Source organism: Lampetra fluviatilis, chromosome 21, assembly GCF_964198595.1.
Source record: "Lampetra fluviatilis chromosome 21, kcLamFluv1.1, whole genome shotgun sequence".
In the NCBI taxonomy this organism is placed as follows: domain Eukaryota; kingdom Metazoa; phylum Chordata; class Hyperoartia; order Petromyzontiformes; family Petromyzontidae; genus Lampetra; species Lampetra fluviatilis.
Genome location: NC_136295.1, coordinates 6,732,516 through 6,749,014, shown reverse-complemented (window position 1 = coordinate 6,749,014; position 16,499 = coordinate 6,732,516). Strand labels below are relative to the sequence as shown.

At 45.1% G+C, this 16,499-nt stretch overlaps 2 protein-coding genes across 10 annotated transcripts in view; both read left to right on the top strand.

Annotated features, from left to right (window-relative positions):
- The window catches only part of LOC144938176 (uncharacterized), a 47,580-nt gene extending 38,510 nt beyond the window's left edge, over positions 1–9,070 (top strand). For all 3 annotated transcript variants that reach the window (XM_078865956.1, XM_078865959.1, XM_078865957.1), the window contains 6 exons: positions 365–655; positions 1,183–1,427; positions 2,556–2,665; positions 3,497–3,554; positions 5,670–5,791; positions 6,585–9,070. In XM_078865956.1, coding sequence (XP_078722082.1) covers positions 365–655; positions 1,183–1,427; positions 2,556–2,665; positions 3,497–3,554; positions 5,670–5,791; positions 6,585–6,622 — 864 coding nt within the window. In that variant the 3' untranslated portion in view covers positions 6,623–9,070. The remainder of the gene's footprint in view (positions 1–364; positions 656–1,182; positions 1,428–2,555; positions 2,666–3,496; positions 3,555–5,669; positions 5,792–6,584) is intronic.
- Positions 9,071–15,132: 6,062 nt separating this feature from the next.
- The window catches only part of BCAS3 (BCAS3 microtubule associated cell migration factor), a 45,408-nt gene continuing 44,041 nt past the window's right edge, over positions 15,133–16,499 (top strand). For 6 of the 7 annotated variants that reach the window (XM_078865946.1, XM_078865944.1, XM_078865945.1 and 3 more), the window contains exon 1: positions 15,133–15,244. The gene's annotated coding sequence lies outside the window, so the exon portion shown is untranslated. Of the gene's footprint in view, positions 15,245–15,697; positions 15,789–16,499 lie in introns of those variants that run through there. The other variant, XM_078865950.1, reaches the window with a different exon arrangement.

The window sequence follows — 16,499 nt, the reverse complement described above, 5'->3', positions numbered from 1 at the left end:
ACAGATAGCCTTCCGAACCCATTTGCGGTGTTGCCGTGTTCTTGCAGGGGTTTAAGATAAAAACAATTGTTGCAATTGACCAACCCTTGCCCCTGAAGCACTGCTGTAGATGTGTGGGTACCACCACACCCAACTTAGTAGGCCTCTCTCCGAATTACCAATTGAGGAGCCCCATAACAGAGCGCTGTCATACATTGTAATTCAGTTTTTTTGTAAAGCGTCTTGAGATATGATTGCAGTTAGACCTGTTAGCGTAAGTCGCACTCGGGCAGATTATCTTGACAAACGATTGCATTGAGACGACGTCGTAATTTGAAACCGTGGTCATCGTGTCGTCGTTGTTCGTCCCCGGCGCGGCGATCAGGATTCGCGACTGGCGAGCGGGGACCCGTTGGGCCGTGTGGCGCGGCAGCTGAGCGAGCTGTACGGCCGCATGACGGTGCTCTCCGAGGAGAAGGAGGCGCTGAACGCCGTCGTGCTGGACCTGACCCGCTTGCTGCAGCAGCGAGCGCAGACGCCGCCCCCGCGGTTGACGGGCGGTCCCGAGCCGGCGCCCACCTGGAGGAGTGACCGCCAGCTGGTGCCGCCGCCACGCAGGGCCAGCCGCGGCAGCCCAGCCACAGAGCGAGCGATGCTCTGCGTGCCCATCGGAAAGGCGAGTGCAAATTATCTCTTACACGACGAGAGGGTTTATTGAATATTTTGCGCGTTTTATTACAATGCCAACATTCGGCTCGTCAACAGCATCGTCAGCCATGATCTGTCCACTGCTAGTTGACGGTCTCCCCAAGTCATCACCATTCCTCATGGCCACACGATGCCACTGTGGTCTCGCACCTACACACGAGCTGATCTTGTTGCTCCATCTCCACGGTGGACTTACTCTAGGTGGATTAAAGTGTGCCGATTCCCACCACTTCTACGACATCTGATTAGTTAGGCCAAAATACCTTATGTAGGGGCTCCCTGTAGCGGAGGCCCTTCTGCCAGGGGGCTGGCATGAGCAAGCATCTGCAGGACTGCACCTTGACCTTATTATAGATTTTTATATCCAAACCATTCAAATTCATAATTTTAAATTAGTGACTCTTAACAGCATATTGTAAATCCCCCACCCACTCTTAACGGCATATTGTAAATCCCCCCCCCTCCCTCACCTCTTGTCAACTGCACCAACCACAGTTCCAGTCGCTGCACCGGCGGTTCACGAGAGCCGAGAGCCAGCGCCGCGCCCTGCTTCACCAGAAGCGCTACCTGCTGCTCGTGCTCGGCTCCTTCGCCGGCCCGGAGCAGCCGGCGCTCGCTCTGCTGGCTCGCCCTCGCGTGGAGCTGCTGCTCATCGCGCGGGAAACGGCCGCCAACGCAGCCAACGCAGCCACGCAACGGCGCTTTCGCGTCGTGGCCCGGGCTGTCGCCGCCACCTGCAGGTGAAGCGTGTGTATTGCACCCGCGGCTGTGGTATTGTATTGTGGGGAGTGGCGGTGTAGCGGTTAGCGTGGCTGTTCTACGAACTGGGCGAGCCGAGTTTGATTCCCGCTCACAGCCAACACCGGTGACGATTATCCGAACCGGTCCTGGGCCTCCCCTAGGTCGATTTAGCCTCAAATGAGTATCTCGTGCGGTGTAAACATCACCATTAGGGAGACAAAGGTGGTTGGCGTGGTGCTGGCCACCTACCCTCTCGTGTGCCGTGCCGGCCTTTATAGGTGCTACTCGCTAAAAGCACTTGCCCGAACAGTATGTTAAAGGCAAAACGTAGGATCTTTGTCTTGTACTCACAGCAGGGGAGGGTCTGTTGGTTATCTGTGTAAAGAATGAGAAGCAAAGGGAGGAACGACGATTTGGATTGATGTAATAAATAAGACATTGAACAAAACGGTGAGAGGATAGCTGCAGCAACAAGGTTTGTATACGACAGACAGACCGAGGGAGTTATTTCAGCTTCGTCGCTCTTTAAGCTGACGAAGAGGTCCTGCGTCAGCTGGCAGGAGAATGTGAACTCGTTCAATAAATTAGCGACAGGAATAAAACAATCTGGATTGGGTCGGTGGTAGTGAGAGGGAGCAGCTTTCTGGAAGAGGTGATTAGAAAGAGGATTCCTTGGGCAGAAAACCAAGACGTTGGAAAAGAAGGCGGATATCGGAGAATGTTTAACAAGAATGGACATATGGACAGATCAAGCGACCAGAGGAAAACAGCGGTACATAGAAGAGAGAATAGTTTCTTAAACCTGTTGTAATCCTGGGATATTACGTATTTCGTTAAATTGCAGAAAGTGATGGTGTCAGCTAAAAAAGAGATGTTTGCGGAATGTAAGGGGAAACCAATTAAACTGTTCTTCTGTAGTTGTGGCTCAAGAACCCAAATTTAGAGCGTGGTGTTGTGTGATGCGGGGAGAAGAGAGTGGGATCAGATGAGATGGATAAAAATTGTGCAGTGGACTTCACCTTGGGCAAGTTAATTTAAAGACAGGCGCTATGCTCTTTAAATTACCACCACAATATTTTTTTTGCCCTCCGTTCATTGATGTACTTGAGTCATTTCCCCTGTTGCAGATTGAGGATGCTTCTGCAGAAGCAACAGCAACAGCAGCAGCAGCGGCAAAGAGGCTGTACAGCACATGGCTGGAAGGTTGACATGCCCGTGACGGCGTTCAGTACACCGGGTAACATTGCGAGCACCGGCATGCTTATGGCAGGCCTTCAAACGCGCACATTTTCCCCCAACCATGATGGTACAAGATCCATACCAATGTCAGCAGGTGTAAGTGGTCATATAATTGCAATGCTCAAGTAGAATGCAAGGGTGGCCGATCTTCTGGGTCTGCAGGGAGAGGTTAACCTGTTCTTTTACGTGAAGCGTGTAAGGCCTATTGAGCTAAAGAAGCTCTTTTAATTTTTTTATTTTCAATATCGCACCTGCCTATAACGCCAATTACCATTATCTGGCTGCTATACATTTCCACATGATAATTTACTCATTTGTGGCCAGGTCACTTCTGAAAGAGAACTGATGCTCACTGGGCTTTACCTGGCAAAATAACAATAGTGTAGCGATTTACTTACCTTTCCCTATACTTAACAGTCCTATCGTTTGTCTCTGTATTGTTTGTTGTAGCTTTATGATCTGCCCCAACTGCACATCTGTGAAAAAGAGTTTCACAGCTCATCTGATTTCTCCAGGATAAATAAAGATGTTGATTGTGTTTACAGTTTTCTAAAGAAGTACAAATGAGCATCCTCCCTCTGATTTCCTTTTCCCAATTGCAGTCCTAATGCATTGCCTTCTTCTTGTACAGCATTTTGAGATGTGTTCAGCTTGATATGCCTGTAAATTATAATTGTATTTTTTAAATTGGGTTTCCAGGTTAATTTGTGCCCAAGTGAGGTCATTGTTATTTATGTATTCCCACAATGGTGTGAATTGTAATGGTTGACGCACCTGCCATTGTGAAAATGTTGAACCAGTCGTAACCCGTGTCTGTGTTTTGCTGCAGGCCGACACTACCGTGGTCATAGTCTGGATGAAGTAGAACGTGAACACTTTTGGAACTGGTGAGCTCTTATACTGCTAGCTTTTTTGCCCGCCCAAGGACGGGTGTATATTGCAGTAAGTCTGAAATAGTCAATAGAAAAGTTGTTCAGCTCGTGATTATTAATGAGGGCGGGGGGTTGCCCCATGTGGAGTGACGTCACCCCCTCATGGTTATTGTGGAGGGGTGCGGCATGTGGAGTGACGTCACCCGCAGGGGTGCGGCAAGTGGAGTGAGCGACCTTCTTGTGCGTTCGTGTAAATTTCCACGCGGGCATAAATATTAATGAAGGGGGGGGCCTCTGTTGCAGTGACGTCATGCACGGATGTAGTACTGTGCTGCATAGATTTTTTTTTTGCGTCCCTTTCTGTAAAGAAACGTCAGATTTGAATCGACTTTGCATAATAAATTATTTAATTCAGCTAGACCTTCTGTGTTAGTTTAAAAATCCACCCACTCATGAATATTCATGAGGGAGGTGGGCCTCATGTGGAGTGACGTCACGCGGGGGGGGTGGGCCTCGTGGAGTGACGTCACGCGCGGGACGGACAGACATTTCTGGGTGATTATAGTCGGTAATGGCCTAGTGCTGACCTTCGCCCTGCCTCCTATCCCCTAAAGAAAATCATCTTTAACCCTTGAATTTTCCTGACAGATAAACTGACTTTGCTACGTACACTCACCCTTGAATATAGGCATAGATGGTGAAGCTTATAACAGGGTGTGGTAGATATTTCAGGACCTTGCTGTGTATATTGTAGTTTAGTGTGGAAGATCAGTGTTGATATTGCAGAATGTTCAAGCATCCAGTGTGAAACAGATTGAGATGTGTCCAAGAAAATGCAAGGTTTCATGACCTCCGATTAGCGCGGTTGGCTACATACGATGCGAAACAAGTTCAACATACATACTTACATGCATCTGCTAAAATTTACTTACTTTTTGGCACCTGGTTGGTGTTCCCCTGAAATGTTTTTTTAAAATCCTAGGCACTGCCCCTAATAAAATGTATACCTACGATCAAATTACTCTAAATGCACCCAAAATATCATTGGACCTTCTTTGCCAGTACCAACATATGAGAATAGGTTTTCCACTTTTTTTTGGCAACAAAACAGGTGTTAAGATGTTAAAACACCAAACTGAAACCTTTTACAAGGAATTATGTCTGCATTAATCACAATACTTGTCGTCAGAATGCAAACAAAAAACACTCTAATATATGCATTGTCTTTGAAACTGATTGGTCCACACCAGAGACAGCTGTCTCTGACCACAAGCATTGTGGTTAATGCAGACATGATTCCTTGTAAAAGGTTTCAGTTTGGTGTTTTAACATCTTAACACCTGTTTTGTTGCCAGAAAAAAGGAGAAAACCTATGCACCCAATATTTTGAGATCATAGAAGCGAAGCGGGATGATGAGCCTGGTTCGTACTTGGATGGGAGACAGAAAGGAAATCCCAGGTGTTATAGGGTTGGGCTGGGAGGTTCGTTCGTTTCTCAGTCCGCTTGTCTTGGTGATGGTCGTGGCGGCAGCATGTTGAGTAGTGGCGGTCCAGACCTCCCTTTCCCTGGCGACAGACTCTAGCTTTCCTGGGGAATTCCCAGGCATTCCCAGGCCAGCCAAGCGACATAGTCCCACCAGCGTGTCCTGGGCCGGCCTCGTGGTCTTCGCCAGGAAAAAGCAGTGCAGTGCCATGTTAATTCCTCATATTCATGGGTTTCTCTGGACACTCCGATTTTCTCTGACATGCCAAACATTCATGTCATAGAATTGGCCAAATATCCCAGTGCAGGACCCTCCTTAAATAAAACTCGGTGAGGCTTTCCCTTATATAGGGCATCTAACCGTTCTTCCCCCCCAACAAAAATTGTGTTCACCACTTCTGAGCATATCTCAGCCCAGATTTGTATGCTGGTACAATTTTGCTGTCGTTTCAAAAATTCGATGTATAGTTGCCTTGCTTCAGCTTACGTGAATCATAGCTCCACCTCATGCATTCAAAATAGAAATTCGTACCTGGCAAAAGTTAAAGTTTTTTACAACATAACAAAGGCAACGGCGTGAGTTCTCTGTAAAGTTATCATACACTCATGATTGAACACCCCCCCCCCCCTCCTCCGCTGTATTCTAGCTCACCGTGGTCCTCCCACAGTGCTCCTTGCGCTGACGAGCACAAGAACCCCGACTCCTTCCTGCACGACTTCATCAACAAGCTGGAGTCCATCCAGCTGCGCCTGGGGCCCTACTACACAGGTAACTAGTCGTAGCGTGTTCACCGCTTGTTGCAGAGGTTCGTGCTTCAAACCCCGGTGGATGTCGCCTGCACAGCAATTGAAGCAATGGGCACTCGTCTTAATTCCCTCCACTTATGTCCACCCCGCAGTATAAATGGGCAAAAACCACAGTTAGTCGATCAGCTGTGGGGTAAAGCGTGGATACACCAACATCCTTCCGAGATGTCTGGCCAGTGTGAAAGAGTAGGCCAAAAACACCATATAGATTGGTTCTCTCGAGCTCCATCTAGTGGAGGCCCTTCTGCCAGCAGTGGCATGAGCAAGCAAATGCAGGGTTGCAACTTTCCTCACAAAATTCTGATCATGTCTGTTATTTTGACCACGGAGTGTCCACCAGCCGTCACCTTGAATGTCAAGCTCAGCTTTACACCGTTTATGCCGTAGTCGTCACATGTTTCACCACTAGGTGGCCACACTGAACAGTTGACGTCCTCAGGAAAAGGACTGCGCACACCAAAAAGTTATGGGGTGTGATCACCGTAGGTGAAATGCCAACAAATCATAGCAGTCCACCACACTGGACATGATGTATGCGAAGGTTAATTGACATTGACGAAAAATGGTCTTTGAAATTGGGTGGGGGGAGGAATGGGGGTGTGCATTCAGTTCACTGAAAACTGGTTCCCAGAACCCTGCTGTTCAAGACTGGTTCGTGGGGTTTTGATAAACACTGAGGATGGAATACTTTTCACAGAGAGTGCAAACATGCATACATAATAACATGTCCTGCTTGTGTTGTGTTCGTGTTACAGAGACGTCGTCCTTTTCACGTCTGGCCAAGAAGCCCTGAGCTGCACATCTCCTTTGTCTTGGGGAGAGAGCGCCTCCGACTCAACTTCCAATGAACTCTACTTAACTAAATAATACATTGTTTTAGCTCTCAATGCCCCATGTGTCTCGAAAGACCTTGACACCACGGTCAGAAAATACTTATTTTATGAAGAAATATAACTTAGTTGTTATTTGTCTTTGTGTCTATTTAATTTAGTTGGAATGTCACTTGCCGGTCTTTACAAGGTAATGATGTTGTTTCAGTGCAAGGTAGTACACTACAATAATGATTAAGTTCAAGAAGAGATCCCCAGTGCAAGATAGTGCACTACAAGAATGATTAAGTACAAGAAAAGATCCCCAGTGTTAAGGTAGTGCACTACAAGAATTATTAAGTTCAAGAAGAGATCCAATCACCGGTGATAACTCTACCTTTAGCAATGAACTTCAATTTAAACCCTCGCACAAGGTGCAACTCTAGTTCTAGCTTAAACCCTATGACAAACCCTAGTCCAATCTTGAGCCTTATATATCCAGCCCTTTCTATTAGCTGAAATGGGAACAATTAAAGTGGTCTTGTTTGTTTAACATAAAAAGGTGGCACGTTATGTTTTTTTCTCCCTGATGTATTTATGTTCAAAGCTTGAGTGATAGACTTAGTTGATCAAATGTAGAAATACACTTTTTAGATCTTGTTTTGTAACAGCCTATTCAGATCTTGCTGAAGTCGAGAACTTGCACTTTAATGTGTAACACGATTGCCGTTCCAGTGGTTGAGGGATAATTTTCACGGTCCTTTATTTCTATAGTGCAGGGTTTTCTAAATCCAGGCCTCATGACTTAACACGGTATACCTTCCCATGTTTAGCAATCTCTGTTCAAACACAAATTAAGTTGTTACCTTCAGCATATGCATAATGATTGCTAAACACGCCTCGCATGACATAGGTAATTGCTGTTTTAGATTAAGCTTGCTTCAGAGATCACCTGAAACACACACACAAGATCTCTATCTTAATTTCAATTGGCAATCTGAGAGGAGACGTGTTTAACACCGATGTGTGTAGCATTGTAAATATATAGTTTGTATGTTGAGCAGAGAACATGGAAATCTATATCATGGTGGGTCATAAGGACTGTAATTTGGGGAACGGTGTTTAGAGTGCAGTTATTTATTTACTACTTTATTTATTATAGAATATTGCTATTTTCACCCTCCCCCGTTAAGACAGTCTCATAGTCAATGTTGAAATAAAATGAGTGTAATTACTGCAGTCTCTACAGTGGGTAGTACTTGCATAACTAATGCTAACCCATGCAGCAACAAACACTCCTATGGGCTAAAGTTTCTCATTCAGAATCGATACTTTATTTCCTTACTATTTTATTAATTCGTCATCAATATTATTTAGTGTTGTTCTTTATATACAATTGAATCCATAAATGAGCATCGCCTAATATAAAAGCATTGGCTATATCCACACTTGCACGATATGCATCGCAGGTTATGCAATGTAATTAATGTAATTAATATAATGAAAATCTCAGGTCGGAAATTAAAACTATTTGCACCAACATGCAAACATTCCATATTTATATTAACTTAATATACAACTTTATCTTTTAGCAGAGACTCTTCTGCAACGGTTATCGGCTACAGTATTTACATGTTATCTCAAAAATGTTAAAACGATTGTGCATGCCGGTCAAAGTAAATAAAACTGAGCCCATGGCAATAGGTTTCTCTGAACATCAATGATCCCCTTTAACATTAGTAAGAGGGGCGGTTGTTGCTTACAGTTATTTCCACATTGTCTTATAGCTCTGCGATGTGTTTTTGGGTTGTACTGCGTGTTGTTAGACATGATGTCTTGACGTCTACGTCCAGGGAGCTTCTTCAGCAACTCAACAAAACATTCAGTTTCTTAACAAGCTCCGAGCACATGCAGCGAAATGTTGGACATCATGCTGAACAACACACGGTACAACCAGAAAATGTATCGGAGGGCTGTACAGAACAACCGACGAAACCCACATTTGAGTATCACTTGTTGCCTTCGTTTAAACAAAGCTCACCTCCGTATTGCAAGTGTGAGATATATAGCTATGCAACTCCTTCATGCTACTTTGAGCAAGTGTCATTTATGTTGAGGGGATCGCTCTAAGTCATCCTGAAAGAAGCATAACATCTCATGTCTACCCAGTGCCTGGGCCAATTCTCAAGAACACTTGTAGCAATTTTCATAAAATTCCTTAGGTGGAAATCACTTGAGAATGTGTGTGTGTGTGCAACTGGCATCTAATCAGTCTCAGTAAGATTTGGGTGTGCAGATGCTGATTACAGAGAACAATTAGGGTCCCCCACGGGTTCTTCCCAGTCCAGCATTACAATATCAGCCAATCTTACCAATTTTCACATCACACTTTGTACACTTGAAAAAAAATCATAGACCGTTGAATTGTCAATGTTGATACGATTGTAATTATAATAAAGATAATAAAATAGTTTTATTATAAGTCTATACATTCATCTCGTGTCAATATTTCTTGTTGTGTTTACGAGGCTACAATGAACTTTTGGAAACGGCGTGTTTGCGATTCAAAGGGCACAGAATATGCTGCCACTGCAGTGTGGTGAATGTGTTTACGGTGAACTTGTACACTTTATAATATACCCTGTACATGCAATAAAAACTAACGTGTTGAGCACCCTCGGCAATAACGAGGTCACAAATTACGACTCGTGTGTGCTTTTAAGCTCCAGTGCTATGTGCACTTTGAAGTTTGCTCACGTTCTGATTTATTATATTTTTGCTAAAGTGCCATCGGTGGCGTTAGCCGAAACGTAAAAATTACACATTTTGTTCAACCACTGAACCGAGAAAATAATTTAATTATTTTAAAGGCAAATGGGTAAATGTCACGGTGCATACACATCTCATCATTGTACTGTCAATAGTGACGTTTTAACTAATACAAGATCAGGTATATGTTTATGCAAGTGTATACCTACTCTTTGGTTCTTTCGGTAAAGGCACGTAGGTAGAAAAATAAAACAATAATATATCACGACGTTTCGATCGCAACACAAGCGGTCGTCCTCAGGCGGAAAAAATAATCCAGCAGTGGAACTGCTGAGCCAGCGAGAGAGCTGTTACAACAAGAGATTATTTACGTGGCGATGGGCAAGCAAGCGGGGTCTGAGCTGTGTATACCATGCATGAACATATTTCAATTATTGTATTACGATTATAGAGATGTTTATTAATCAAATGTCCGACTCGGAATATATTCTGGAAGTATCCGATGAGCTCTAAAGCTCGTTTTCACAGATGTCCAGGAGGACAGGTCAGAACGTTACAACAATGAACAATATAAAAACACGATAGGAGTGAAAAGTACAGGGTGTTTTTAAAAGATGGAACCGATTTGAAATCGCTATATCTCTGCAACGACGAACCGCCCATGAATGAAACTCTTACCACTTGAAAGGGCGGGGCATAGTGAGGAGGGCGGGGCATAGAGGAGGGCGGGGCATAGAGATTTCAATGACCGCGAGATGCCTCTCCCAGCGCACAAACAGCCCCTAGCCTCAGTCATTCGCTAGATGGTGACCCCGCAACATAAGGCGTGTTGCGTTCTGCAGTTCAGCAAGACTGAATCCGTAATTGCGTTGCAGCGTGCGTTTCAACAGTGTTTTGACATTGATCCGCCAATGTCAAAGAGCATTCGTCGTTGGTACCGACAATTTGAGGAAGCAGGCTACTGTTTATGTAAGGGGAAGAGCAGAGGACGACCACGCACCTCAGAGGAAAACGTGAGAAGAGAGGCGTTTGGGGCGAATTCAACTATCGTCTCGATGTTGTCCGTACAGCAGGTGGAGGGCACATAGAGCATTTATAAAATGGTTAGTAAAACTTGATAACTCATTAAACCGTTTGTAACTTTTTGTGTAATTGTAACATGTTGCCATCGTGAAATATACTGCTTTGGAATTGGGTCAATCTTTTTTAAACACGCTGTATAAGGAAGGTAGAAACATCACTTTAAAACTAGATACAAATAAAACTAAGCTTTTTAATCTTACCAGGTAAAGCCCACCGAGCTATTATCATCTTGTTTTATAAGCTACCTAAATGATAAGCAGCTCAACGAAGTGGCTTATGTGGAAATTTACAGCAGCATTATAATAAAAATAATGCAGACGCATGTTTCTAAATGTGTAGGGGAGGATTTGGAGACACAATCCACGCGACCACGGGGAGAACACGCGTGTCGTCTCCAAGCCAATGATTCTGATGTAAATGTTGGCCATCGCTATGACTGCAGTGTACAAGGCGGTACAGATGTCTCGTGACCCCTCAATTATCGTGTTTTTCTATTGTTGTAACGTTTTGCAACCTACCCCTACTGGACATATTTATAGCTCGTTCGATTCCTCCGGTATAAATAAATATTCTAATTTTGAATGAACCTTCTGAACTTGTGTTTCCCTTGAACATGTGCTTTCCACGAAGCACGATTTTATAAGCAAGCAAATTCTGCACCTGTTTCAGCTTTCAAAGTGTCACCACTGGTCACGCCTGTTATATAATTGTACAGTATTCGTTTATTGCATTGCCTAACTAAGCCAGAAACAATTTTTTTTTGTAATTTAGGGTAACCACCTTTTGATTTTAACAAAAGGTAACACCCAAAAGTGCTGTGCTTTAAAGCCATTTATTTATATCCTGGCAAACAGTTGTTTGGAACAACTAAGTCAGACCATGAAAGCTATTTAAGGAATCAAAACAGACCAGATTGCAGTAAACATCGCATATATAATGTGCTGTCCGTAATTAGGATGTATGGTGGAAACGCGATTGTTAATCCACTTCTAGATGACCGCCTTCAGTGGGGCAAGTGCATGGAGGTGGTGTGATCTCAAGGTTTATTCAAGATGGGATTGGGAGCCAGTGGAGCAATCAGAGACTTGGGTAAAAATGTACAGTCTTATACTGGTAGGAACCTCCTGGTTACACCAGCCCACAGGGGATTATTGTGTCCGTCCGTCCGTCGTGCAGGGAGGGGCTGGGTGGAGAGGGAAGGGCTGGGTGGGGAGGGGAGGGTGGGGAGGGGCTGGGTGGGGAGGGCTGGGAGGGGAGGGGCTGGTAGGGGAGGGGCTGGGTGGGGAGAGTGGGGAGGGGCTGTGTGGGGAGGGTGGGGAGGGGCTGGGTGGGGAGAGTGGGGAGGGGCTGGGTGGGGAGGGTGGGGAGAGTGGGGAGGGGCTGGGTGGGGAGGGCGGGGCTGGGTGGGGGGCGGGAGGGGTGGGGCTGGGTGGGGAGGGGCTGGGTGGGGAGGGGCTGGTCACCCCGTGGTGCCCTTATAAAACTCAACGTTTAACCTACTCACGCCGGCTTGTGCCCGCCCTCACAGTCGGGCATATTTGCGGAATACACCACGCCGCCGTTGACCCTGGCCATTGACCGAGTAACCCAACGTTCCTACCAGCTCCCTCCGCAGGAATGTGTTTTAAGGGTGTGGGTAAAGAGTTTTGCAGTGACATTTCGGACTTTTGAGATGAGTGATACGGGGTAGCCATAGAGGAGAATAGCAGCAGTCGCGTTGGGATGAAGGCATTGATGAGGGTTTCTGTGACATCCGAAATAAGAAATGAAGGAGATGTTACACAGATGGAGGTATGAGGTCCTACAGTGTTGAGATCTGGGAATAGAACACAAGCTCAGAATCAGTTAGTCCATCAGTATCTACTCATCTGGAGATTACATATACCTAATGAGATGACACGTTGTGCATTTTTCAAGGCCAGATTTTCAGCAATACAGAATCAGTACATTTATGCTGGCGAATCTGATGAGCTATGAAGCTCTTTTTCATATATATATCCAGTAGGGGCAGGTAAGCAATTTACAACCAACAATACTGAAAACAATAGGAGTGCAAAGTAGAGAAAAGGTATGCAAGTCACTTGAAATGTATAAATACAAATACAGTAGAAAGTACAAATGGCATAAGTACACATATTCCTGCTGATTTTTCAACACTAAATGAGAGTTTGGGAAAGGCAGGAAAACAACAAAAAACAATCCCAGACCACACCAAGACAACACACAGTCCCACAATAAAATGTAAACTATAAATACACGGGTAAGGATCAAAGTTCTTAAATGACATTTTCAAATGTGGTTGTATCAAGCACTAATCTGCTTGAGGGTATTTTTTGAAGGAAGATTTACAATGTTAAGGGAGGAAACAGGGCTTTTTTAAAACGTTGTATATCGAGTGTTTTAGAAGATTACATTTATGAAGCCAAGATTTCACCAACTCTATGCCAGTGTTAGCCAGTTACCTAGCTAGTTCCGGTGGCAAAAGCCTGCAGTCATTAACAACAGAGTTATTTAACACGTAGGCTTTCGCGAACAATACTGTATTAAACTAGATTCGAAGCTTTCGTGACTGCAGAAATTACTCTTTGGTTCTTTCGGTAAAATCACGTGGAAAATGTAATCAAATAATAATAGAATACGACGTTTCGGTTGCAACACAAGCAGCCATCATCAGGTAAGAATGAATTATGAATGTTGTTTCTGTGTCTGTGTTTTATGATTAAATTGTACCTGATGATGGTTGTTTGTGTTGCAACCGAAACGTCGTATTCTATGATTATTTTATTTTCTACGTGACTTTACCGAAATAACCAAAGAGTAATACTGTATTATCCACAATAGAAGGTTTTTTTGGGGTAAGATTGCTAACATATAAATGTGTCGTTAAACCCGCCACCATCCTATAGTCAATTTGTAAGGTTTTTCACGTAAACAGAATATGCCAATTCGTTACTAGTTCAGCACACCCAGTGTGCTTTAGAGAGTGAACCAACAATATTTACAAGTCGAGTCCGACGTTTCGCCCCTAATGGGTGAAACGGTGGTAGTGGGTTTAACGACACATTTATATTTGCGCAATCTACCGCAAAAAAAAAAACCTTTTATGGATTATAGAGTTATTGTTTGGGTGAAGAGGAGCCCAGCCAGCAACCAAGCAGGAAACTCGAGCCACAGAACACATTCCTGCAGAGGAAGCTGGTAGGAACGTTGGGTTGCTCGGTCAATGGCCAGGGTCAACGGCGGCGTGGTGTATTCCGCAAATATGCCAGACTGTGAGGGCGGGCACAAGCCGGCGTGAATAGGTTAAACGTTGAGTTTTATAAGGGCTGACCAGCCCCTCCCCACCCAGCCCCTCCCCATCCTCCCCTCCCCACCCAGCCCCACCCTTCCCACCCCCCACCCAGCCCCACCCAGCCCCTCCCCATCCTCCCCTCCCAGCCCCTCCCCACCCAGCCCTTCCCCACCCTCCCCACTCAGCCCCTCCCCATCTTCCCCTCACCACCCAGCCCTACCCCTCCCACCCCCCACCCAGCCCCTCCCCATCCTCCCCACCCAGCCCCTTCCCTCCCCACCCTGCCCCTTCCTACCCTCCACTCCCCACCCAGTCCCACCCTCCCCACCCAGCCCCTCCCTCCCCACCCAGCCCCTCCCTGCACGACGGACGGACACAATAATCCCCTGTGGGCTGATGGAACCAGTGGGTTCCTACCAGTATTATTTCTAAAAACTGTAGTGTATGATTTTACAATAACATACATTATTGAAACCCAGTAAACTTCAGCCCTCCATCTCTGCTTTGCGGTTATGGTGACTGAATGAGTCGTGTTAAGTTGTAAATATTTTGTTAATTGCTGTTACGTTAGTACGCGTAATTAAAATGTTGGATGTTAATTACATCTAAAAAATATAAAAAAAACATTCTTTATTTATTTGCAGTATGCTGGACAGCCCCCATAACTTAAAATTATCTCCATAGCCTGGCTTGGAGAGGTTTTTTTTCTGTATATGTCATTACAAAAACATTTCAGATTGGCAAAATACTAATTTTACTTCTTGAGTCATTAAAATTACAAATCTTACTGGAGTAATGTGACGAAGGCACACATTACAAATGCAGTGTTTTGTGTAATTGAATTTTGATTAGCCCGAGCCAACTTTCGTGACAAGAAATAGTTTTCTTTCATATTTATGTGTGTGCAGTATTATAATGCAGTTGTTTTTTTTGTTCTCCGAGTTCTATTTGCTTGATTGTTGCATTTTTATCCCACGTTTTCACTTTTGTCATTTTGATGACCCAGGACATTCGCAAATGAGACTAACCCTGGTCTCTCTGGTCATTTCTCAACTTGTTAAACAAAATAAACATATACTTTAACACACAATACCAATTACTTTCATGGTGGGTCATTTAAATGCCAATTACAGAATACAAATGTAACGAAATTACATATTTAATTCACACACTTAAAATGTGTGGCATCTCAAAAATAGCCCCAACAACATGGAACCGTGAACAAAAGGGCACGACTCCTATTGGCCGACACAGCCGACCAATCAGACCGCCGTATCTTACGTCACCCCCCCCCCCACTCACCTCCTCCCCCACCCACCCTATCCCCCCCCCCACCCGCAACAACGACATCTCGCGAGACTTGGAGGGGGCGAGGTGGTTCCACGCAAGCGAGCGCGCAAGATCTCGCGAGAAGTGGATGTAAACAAACCCCTTGCTGACAAGCGCTGGGCTTTGTGTCGAGGTGAGGCTGACGTTGTTGATAATTTTTTTCCCCTCACGGAAATGTTTTTCCGAAAAAGGTTACAGTTCGAGGATAAGACGACGACGAAGACGACGATGTTTAATTCCCCTGGTGTTTTAAATTGTTTTAATTAAATCGGTGTTTCTATTGCGGTGGCCGAGAGGGCCGCTTTATGCGGAGCGTCACTCGCGGCGTGCAGATTCGGCTTTTGAGACAAAAAAAATGTTGGAAAATATCTTTCCCATCGATTGTGCTACTTTAAATTCTACAGTAATACTTATCGCCCGTTCGCCGTTTTGATCAATTTTTTTAACAATAAAAAACTATCGATAAAGTTATCCGAACAAAACAAAGGGCCCTTTGATTTAACGGGTGGCTGAACGGCGACGAATCGGGGCACCGCGGGGGGCGCTGCTGCCGGCTTGTCGTGCGATTCTTAGAGTTCAAGGGGGGCTCATGGAACCAGAGGAGGGCATCAACAACAACAGCAGCAACAACAGCGGGGGTGGTGGGCGATTAGGCCGCCTCATCGCCGGCTGAGGCTGTAAGCGTCTCTCCTCAGACTCCCTCGCTCATCTCTCTCTCTCTGTGTGTGTGCCTTGGTGTAAGCGCAACAGCAGAGTAGGCGCCGTTATCGAACCGTGGCACAGTTACCAAAGTGCCCTCTCCCCCCTCTCCTCCCTCTCTCTGGGTTTGTTTGTCAACACTTGACGGCTGTCTTCGGGTCCTGCCATAATAACGTGGAATTTCCATCGCTTGCTTCGGGTGGTAGTGGTTGTACAAAAAACAAACACGGGCTGAGAGAAACGATTGCGATACTTTGAGCTGAAAAAGGCGTTTGAGACCTATTATTTGAAATTGTTGTGGTCATCGATGGAATTGTTTCGTCTTCAGGCCAAGTGAACGTTGCATAATTATTATTTACGGCCGTGTTTTTTTCCCATACGTGAAGTATGGTGAAGTAATCTCCACGACGTGTGGAGGGATGCACTCATCCAGCAGTGGATTGCCCAAGAGGGGTTTAAGTGGGTTTAACACGTTGGCTTTCGCGACTAATATCCATACGATGCTATTTGGAGTTAGATCGCTTCAATATAAGTGTCTTCCCCTCCCAAATGGCCTTTTACACCTGAGGTACTCACAAGTGACATCACATTTATGCCCTCTATTTAAGAACGAAACAGGATTTCTCCACAAATCTGGCTGTCGCCTGATGATGGTTGTTGTAAATACTGGCGAAACGTCGTACTCAGAT